At 52.3% G+C, this 9,182-nt stretch overlaps 2 protein-coding genes across 2 annotated transcripts; one reads left to right on the top strand and one right to left on the bottom strand.

Annotated features, from left to right (window-relative positions):
• Positions 1–362: 362 nt before the first annotated feature.
• Positions 363–2,507, bottom strand: COCCADRAFT_29957 (uncharacterized protein; the record flags this gene model as incomplete). The annotated part of the gene is made up of 1 exon (XM_007718635.1): positions 363–2,507. One exon carries the CDS (start codon positions 2,505–2,507, stop codon positions 363–365), a length of 2,145 nt encoding a protein of 714 aa, XP_007716825.1.
• Positions 2,508–2,789: 282 nt separating this feature from the next.
• COCCADRAFT_107989 (uncharacterized protein) lies at positions 2,790–4,115 on the top strand (the record flags this gene model as incomplete). The annotated part of the gene is made up of 1 exon (XM_007718634.1): positions 2,790–4,115. The coding sequence occupies one exon, from the start codon at positions 2,790–2,792 to the stop codon at positions 4,113–4,115; it is 1,326 nt and encodes a 441-aa protein (XP_007716824.1).
• Between the last annotated feature and the right edge of the window lie 5,067 nt (positions 4,116–9,182).

Genomic DNA, 9,182 nt, shown 5'->3' with positions numbered 1-9,182 from the left:
TGTATTTCTTTGCGCTATATAGGTCCAAAGTGGGCTGTTTTGGGCCATAATGTAGTGGTTTTGGTGGGGGGCTTGGCAAAACTGTGACACGAACCCGTGTGTGACACGAACCCGTTAGGTACGTTATAATGTGGTGGAGCTATACGCTTATAGAGGTGCGCAAAGTTGGTGGGGTGGCTCACTCGCTTGTATAGCTCACTCGCTTATAAACTACGTTAGCTTCTACGAGGTTGTGGTTATTGAGACATCACGCGTTGTTGTTGCGAAGTTATTTTGGTGAGGAGACTGCGCCGCTCGGTGGGGTGCGCCGCTCGGTGGTGAAACACGTTACATAGATATTATAAAGAAACTAGAGTGGTTTACTACTCTTCTGTTAAAACCCGCGTCCAATCGAATTTCCTCCACCCTTTCCTCCATCCTTCAACCCTCCTATCCCCTTTGACCCACTTGCCCTGCCTCTTCACAACTTCAACATCAACATCTAACATGCCGCCTAGCACCTCTCTGGCGAACAAATCGCCCCTCGGCCACGCCCGCTCATCCTCGACCACATGCCCCAGTCCGCCATCCAGCTCAAACCATACATGAAAATACGGCATCTCCTTTGCTAAACTCCTTCGAAACGCCGCTCTCCCCATGCCGTTCCGCGATGCCTTTTGCGTATCCACCAGCGGCTTATGCTGCGTCCAATCCCCGGCTTGGGCGAGAATCGCTTCTTTGAAGAACGCAGGCGCCATGTCCCCCAGCTCGAACGGGATAGGGACAGCGTTCAACGCTGCATGCCCTTTTCTACCAGGGAACGCAGCGTTTTCGTAGAAAACGACATCGCGGCCTTGCTCGTGGTACATGCGAGTGAGACACTTCATGAAGTTGCGGAGTTCCTCCCATTCGTCGTCGTCGCACTCGAGAAGGTTGGTGCGGTGCGCTATGGGCACTATGACGGCGCCGCCAGTGCTGATTTCTGGTTCTGTGGGGAGAGTGAGGAAGACGCGGGTTGCGAGGGAGATTATTGGGGCGACGGGGGGTTGCGGGGGTGACTTGTCTTCGTGGTGGCAAAGGGGACAGGCGTCGAGAATGCGGGACATTTTAGTGTAGTCTTGGATTGCGGCGTTGCGGAGGTTGATGGAGGATTTGGGGGCGCGGGCGGCGAGTTTGGTGGCGTTTTCGTCGAGGTAGTCGAGGTCGTTGTTGAATCTACTGTCTTTTGCGATTTTAGAGGCAAGGAGCTGGCCTTCGCCGCCTGGTTGGGTTTTGGTGCGGCGCTCCTGGCGGACCATGTCGTCGAGGGACATATCGTCGTTTTCCTTGACAAGGCCGCGCTCGGTGCCGCGCTTGTTAGTGAGGGCGATGACTTCGCCTTCACGGCCACCGGCAAGCATGCGATTGTCCATGGCGTTTAGGACGACAACATCGCGGTCCTTAGAGCCGGATGCGTTTGCGAGGGCGGCGTTGTATTCGGCTTCTAGTTGGGCGGCTTCGGGGGCCTTTTTCATCTTGGCCTTCATCATCTGGGCTTTGAGTCTGTTGAGCTCTGTTTGGCTGAGTGCAACCGTGTTTGCTGTTGGTTGTGGATTAGGGACAACTTCGCCCTGGGGCATATCTGCTGCTTCGCCAGAGTCACAGGACGGTCGGTGAATGCCTGCTTTTAGTCTGCGCTCCTCGAAGAGCTCGCCTAACGGCTTCTCCTTTCCCAGATAATCCTTCCCATACATTTTTCTCCGATCAAGCTCAATCTCCTCCTCACGTGCCTCGTCAAAGTCACGCAGGTCGCCGTATTTCTCCATGGCGACTTCTTCCACGCTTCGCCCTGATTCCTGTGCATTCCGGTATATGCCCTTGAGCTTCGTCATGCGCCATTGCGATCCGGAGTCTCCAAATGTGTAGCTCACTTCTCGCTGGGCCGGATCGTCAGCTACAGGGGCTTGCTCGTCCTTGATGTCGGCCAGATGATGGTTCAGCTCGGCTTGGTGGATCTTGAGCGCATGCTGTTGCTCAGCCGATGCTTTGACATAAGTTGTCTTCTCCTTCTTCTTCTTTCGCTGCACGTAGTCGACGTCCATGGACGATGGCGCTTTCATCCAATCGTCGCGCTGCAAGTCTGCATCGGCAGCCTCCTCGAGCTGCTGGTCCAGAATATCATCGTCAGGGGGCACGTAGTCTTTTTCTTGCGGGGCATCGTCGCCAGAAGATTCGTCTTCGTGGTAGTGTCGTGACTTGCGCCTTCGTGTCAGGCGGTCCTCATCGTCGCTCGAGTGAGTCTCTCTGTGCTTGCGCCGCGATCGATCTTCTTTTTCATGCCGCTCTTTCCGTTTCCGCCGCGCACGCTCTTCAGATGTCTCCCGATGGTGTCGTGACCTCTTGGAACGATGGCGCTCGTCGTCGTCGTGATGGCGCGAGGAGCGGTGCTTGCGGTGATGCCTGTCGCGACTCCTGCTCCGGTTGCGCTTCTTATCTTCGTCTTTTTTCTTGTTCTGCGCAAGCTCCTTTTCAAATTCTTCCAGGCCCATTTTGGTATTGTTGGCGACGATATTGTTTTAATTGTCGTCGGTGATGTTATGCGACGTTGAGCGCGCGCGGCCAAAGTTTGGAGCCGCCGACAAAGCTCGGACCTGACATCACCGCGGCGGTTTTCTAGCGCGTCCGCCCCGCCTAAGAATTTCTGGAAGGCCGCGACTGGTGATTGTTCACTGGAGTTGTGTAGCGCCTGCTACTTTCTTCTCTACACTACCTTCTATTCTCGACACTTACACTCCTCCTTGCTGCCGCTTCAACTCGAACAAACCCTTGCCATGTCTGCCTCAAAAGCCCCCGAGGGCGCCACACCCGCCGCTGCCTCGAATGTGCCGGTCTCCATTGTATGCGTGGGTATGGCAGGCAGTGGAAAGACGACATTTATGCAACGACTTATCTCCCACCTCTACACCCACCCCGACCCCACGACGAGCGAGCCATCAGTATCCAAGAAACCTCCAACCCCGCCCTACATTATCAACCTCGACCCCGCCGTCCACCATGTTCCCTTCACGCCCAATATCGACATTCGCGATAGTGTCAACTACAAAGAGGTCATGAAGCAGTTCAATTTGGGTCCCAACGGCGGCATCCTGACAAGTTTGAACTTGTTCAGCACAAAAATTGACCAGGTCATTGGTCTACTAGAAAAGCGAACACAACCGCCGCCGCCTGCAAAAGAGCCGGAGCCTAGCACTGTAGAATTCATGACAAGCGGAGGAAAGGATAAACAGGCGGCTCCAGTTCAGCAAGCGCAGGTCAAGCATATCCTGGTTGACACACCAGGTCAGATTGAAGTCTTTGTCTGGTCGGCCAGCGGAGAGATTCTTCTTTCGAGTTTAGCCAGCACATTCCCCACAGTGATTGCCTACATTATCGACACGCCACGCACAACTAGCACAAGCACTTTCATGTCCAACATGTTATATGCCTGCTCGATTCTCTACAAGACAAAACTACCCATGATCCTGGTGTTCAATAAGACCGATGCACAGGACGCCCAGTTTGCTAAAGACTGGATGACGGACTTTGAGGCGTTTCAGACTGCCCTCCGAAATGAAGAGGAAGGCGGCACTTTTGGTGGCGATGGCATAGGCGGAGGCAGCGGATACATGGGCAGCCTGCTGAACAGCATGTCGCTCGTGCTTGAAGAATTCTACAAGCACCTTAGCGTTGTCGGCGTCAGCGCTATGACTGGAGAAGGCATAGACGAGTTTTTCAAGGGCGTTGAGGAAAAGAAGGCGGAATTCGAGCGGGATTATAAGCCCGAGCTTGAGCGAAGAAGAGTGGAGAGAGAGCAAGAAAAGAAGGCGTCGCGTCAGCGCGAACTAGACAAGATGATGAAAGACATGAAGGTTGGCGGCGCCGGCACTAAGCCAAAGCCTCGGCCGCGCAAAGAAGAGCCGCAAACTGTCAGCGACGCGGAAGACTCGGAGGACGACGCCATGGCCCACGACGAGCTAGACTACGAAGACGAAATGGACTCGGATGACCCGGAGTCGGGCATCAAGGAGCGCTACAGACAAGCGGTGCAGGACCGTGGTCTCGATCAAGGCGAAGACCACAGTTTTGCGCGTTATGTTAACATGGCCAAGTTTAGCTGATACTAATCAGTCAAATGAAACAAACCAAAGAACAACAATACACCCGAAATTGCACACGCAATTCTTCTTCTCAATCACTCCATCTATATATTTTTCTTTCCTTGGTCAAAGATGGAAATCCCATGCGAGACCCTTTTTCTTTCCACAACACATCACACACAATTTTCCTCTCTCTCTCTCCTCGCCTCCACGCCCTCGGTTCTCTCCATCCATGCCACAAAAGACGCAGATGCATCCCCGTATCTCGGTCACCGAGGCGCGCAAGCAAACACATGTGTTGAGACAGATAGAGAGAAAAGGGGGGATGAGAGAGAAAAACTCCAGGGGTTCTTGCGTTGTGCGTGTGGTACGGAGTGTGTGCTGTGCAACTGACGGGTAGGCCCAGCGGGCCGCAGCGAAGATGGAAGGGAGGGGGTGCGGGCAGATTGGAAAGACGCCGTGTCAGCCCGCTCTAGGGGGTGGTTGTTGCCGTCTCTCGTCTCAACAAAGATATGGGGACGGGATAGGGTCTTGTTCGCGTGCAGGGAGTATTGAAGAGCTTGTATCAAATCTCTTTTCTCTCCATCTCTTTTTTGATTTATTTGAAACGCTGCATATGGGATTTGAGTCTTTTTTTGGCCGCTCTCAGCGTCCCATTGTCAACTCTATTCTGCTCGCTTTTCCGATCGAACAAGGTGAGATATGTCAGCATTCTAGATCTTTGCCCTTTTAACGCCGCAATGCGCTCTTCGGAGGAGAATGAGGAGGAGGAAAGGTAAACGGGATAATTAGCACCGCAAAAAGGTGTATTGTCATACCGGGCACCCACTCACTGCACCGAAACCGCTGCCGATATGGACGTATGCACGTTATATGTATGTATGGATGTATGTATGTATGTATGTATGCAAGTATGTGTATGGTGTAAGCCTCTCTCCCCTGGTGATACAAAACGATAATATATCCCTGGTCCAAGTACCCTAACTCCCCGACGCCGCTACTGCGACCGTGTATATGTGAGATGATATGGGATGCGGGTGAGGGTAATACAAGAAGTGGCTGACTGAGTTGTCTTTGCTGCCTGGGCTGTTTTGGGGATAGGTGAGATGGCTTGTTGTAGTTTTCTTATCGTTGCTCGGGGTATTGCATCGTTGTTTTATCGGACTTCATATTTGTTTACAAATCTATATCCTCTTGTTTTCTTATCGATGGAAAGAGAAGTGCAGCACGTGCGGCTGACTTTGAAGAAATAGTGACATATCGCGTAGTGACATATCGTGTTGGGGAGGGTGAGATTGTAAGAATGCAACTTTATCATTTTCACTACGAAACGAACTACATCCAACGAAAAAAAAAACCATACGCTGGTGAATATTTCCAACGTAACCTATCCCTCACCATGTCAACCCCTCCAAACTGCCCTTTCTAACCTTTCTAATCCCTTACTCATCTTTTAGTACCCAAACCCTATCCACCCCCACCCAAGTACGTATCCCGTATTCCTATACGTACCCTCACCCTCCGTCCGTCCCCTCCCTACGTCCGTATCCATCTTACCCAATCCCTCCAACCCACGGTCTTCCCAATCAGTAACCCGCACCCTCGGATTCTTCCCATCGAGACTAATCAAGCAAAATGGGCCGAAGTATGTAGAGAGCCCCTTGTTCGGTTTTGATTGAGGGTTAGATCCCGGATCCCTGGATGCTTGGCTTTTGCTTAAGGGAAGAGGGGCGGGATGTGAAGGGAGGTGGGAAGAGGAGAGTCGGCGTCCGAGGAACGCGGAGGCGAGGGAAGGTCCGAGGAAGACACAGGTGGGCGAGGATGGAAGGGAAGGATGAGACGGATAGGGAAGGAGAGGGTGGAAGGATGCCTTGTTGGGGAGTGAGAAAGGTGAAGGTAGTGAAGGGATGCTTGTTGTGGGACTGAGGGGTTTGGAAGGATGAGTTGAGGGGTTTTCTTTTTTTGGGTTACAGAGCGCACGTGTCATTGTAAAATGAAAATGGTGTTCGTTTGATTTGCGGTTTTTTCTTGTCGTGGACATGGGTTTCGACATTGCGGCCTTTGACGGGCGTGTGTTTTGGACATGTGAATGTGTGATGGGTATATCTTTTTCCGACCGGGGTTGAACGGACATAGTCAAAGCAACAATGGCGATATTTGGAAGAGAACGGAGACGAGAATGAGAAAGAAATTTTTTGTTTTCGTCTGATCTTCATGTTGCATGAGAGCAGTAATTGCAGGAATTTGTTATTCCACTATATTGAGAAGTGCATCTTCATCCTCAGCGGCGTAAACTCGCTCTATCGTTTTTTTTCGTTGTGTCTCGACGAAGACAAATGGAGCAATAGCCCCAAAAGGGAGGGATGGTACAGACCTGCAGAGCAGAGATTGCGTGTCCTCTCTTTCCTGAGACGGGCGTAACGTAACGTAGTACTACTATGGCCTATCTACCAAATGCAGTGCGCACGTGCAGGGTTTCTGCATCATTTACAGACATGGAGATGGGCAAAGAAGCGAGGTTTGCCCTCCCTACGCATGCGTTACGCGTCCCCGGTGTTATCAAGACTCGACCAAGGCAGATCTGTCTGAAAAAGAACAAGCAGGGGAGAGGGAAGACTACTCTTCTCGATCACTTCACACACGGGGTCGAGGGTGGTAGCTTCCTGAAAGAGTTAACGCTATCTTTGATTTGTGATTATGAATAGTTTCATCAGCTGCTTAGGGGGGGCTGGAAAGAGAGCAAGGACCAGGGAGCCATCTGCTGGAAGTACATTTTCCCTCCCCCCATTTCTTGCTTGCCCAGAGGTATGGGTCAGGCTAGGTTATACGGCCACAGTACACTAGTAGCTTCCCCGGGGATATGATCGTTTCCCCGTAAACTCGCCTAGGTACGGCCATGCGTGCTCAGCTGCTATTTCGGGGCCAGGGGGGGGGGGTGGCCATATCTTACAATATACCAACCGGTTCTGTGCCCGGCACCGACCAAGGGCCGACCGTGGCAACGTGCGGGGAGGCGTGTAAGAAATGGGAATGAGTGGTGCGGGGGTCCTGTTGTGTTGCAGGGGATGCCGTGGTAGTCAAGTATCAAGTGCATTTCATTTGGAGGTAGAGGAGAGAGGTGGACTGTATAGATGCAGTGATCAGCGAATCCGCGGATATTGTGTTACACATAGACATGATGGACCGACGAGGAAAATGGTGAGGCATTTTGGGGCAGAGGAAAAAGAAAGAAAAGAGTACATGTAAGCAGCCGCTGGGGCCGTGGAGGGCTGCTGCCATAGAGGATTGCTGCCGCGGAGGTTGCCGCCAGCAAACGCAATCATGCACGGGGTCCACGATGTCAAGTGCATGTGTCGATATGCGAGTTTTGATGGTTCTCGTCCTGGTGAGGGATTTGGATATGAGTGGTGGTCGTATCGAGAACGTCTTGTCTGCAAACCTTATCGTATATGCAAATCGGCCGCCTAGCTGAAGCAGGGCACTGTGGATGGCGGAAGCCTAGAGTGGCACGGCGTTTGGTCCCACGATTTGACAGGGAATACCAGTTGGTTCCAGCCTTGAGGGATGATTACGGTCGCTCGTCAGCTTGATTCGTTGTAATTTAGCGTATAGGGCTTGCTCTGGCTGAGCGCGCCCCCTCAAAGCCGTGCAGATCCGTAAGCAGCCGGATGGACATGCAAATGCAAAACATGGAACAGTCAGCAAAAAATAACAAAGGCCGACAACGACAGAGCAAGAGCCAAAAGCAATGAAAAAGATATTGTCAGACCGGGGAAATGGTGTGACGCCCAAGACGTGTGCCGGACAGGCTCCTCGGACGTGAGAAGACGCAGCAAAAAGGTGTGTAAGGTGTGCAAGGGTAGGCTCAAAGTGCAGTGCGCGTAACCGCTCGGGGCACTGCTAAGTGTGTCGTAGCGGGCTGTCGGCTGTTGTCCGTAAGAGTGTATTGCGGCGCAACTTTAGCACATCTAGGTGTAATCTCGTTGAAGGCATGTCCTTGACTGTAGATTTAGTATTGGGGGGGGGGGGGCTTGGATGCAAAGCGTTGTAGTATTAGTCGCAGCAGCAATGCGTGGGCTGGAGGGGTTGGTGTACCCGACCCCAGGGCAGGCCAATGGCAAAAACCGGAATGGCCAGCCTACCCAATGAGGCCTCATGTGCAGATCTTCAGGGCTTCGACCGAGATGTTGAAGGGCGATCTGCAGGGTCTACATTGCTTGGAGGGGGAGCCGGCCTGCACGAACTAGTGGATTTTTTTTCCAACGTAAGAGTTACAGGCAAGCGGTAGGCAGGCTGGGATTAGAAACAAAGAATTGAGAGTTAGCCGTTGGCTTGCATCGGTTCTTGGGTAGCCTGCGGGGAGAGTACGCCGCAGCGACTCACAGATGGCAGCGCACTGAAATAAGCTTTGTGAGGCGCTGCGTAGCGGCCAAGAGTGGATAGCAGGTGAGGAGAAAAAGGCTAGACAGGCTGCGAACCATGGCAAGCCGACGGCAGATGGCCTTAGTAACGAGATTGCGGAATGACAGCGGGCCACCAAGCTGTAGTTTGATTACCGGTCGTCATCGTCACTATTGCATGTGCGCCATGGGCTTTGCATCTGCAAGGCCACATAACTGGCGCACTGGTTGGCGAGTTGGGCGACTTTGACGGAGCATCTGTCCACGAGGCCTTTCCATGGTTACAGACGTATTGTTGAGACTACCAAGCCATATTGCGTTAGGGAGCGTTGACAAAAACCATGCACGTAGATACACCAAACAACCTTGCCAGCAGGGACGAGCCATGTAATGGGTATGTGTAATTGTTTTCATTGCTATTATCCGAGTAGCAGACAGAGGGGGTGATGGTTTGTAACAGAACACCGCTCAGTCGTCCTCGGGGGCCAGTGCCACATGTGTTCAAAATCAAGACAGAAAATCAAAGGTCGGTGCACCTTGCAAAAAAGGGCGGGTATCCATATTACCAGTTCCAAACCCACGTCCCTATGATTGAAGCCCTCCGTCCACCCAATTGGCCGTCATCATGGTAGCGCTACCACCGAATTGAAACGAGAAGAAAATAAAAATAAAACATGTCTGTAAGAGG

This window comes from Bipolaris zeicola (assembly GCF_000523435.1).
Source record: "Bipolaris zeicola 26-R-13 unplaced genomic scaffold scaffold_244, whole genome shotgun sequence".
NCBI lineage: Eukaryota > Fungi > Ascomycota > Dothideomycetes > Pleosporales > Pleosporaceae > Bipolaris > Bipolaris zeicola.
This window is presented reverse-complemented; position numbering and strand designations above follow the sequence as displayed.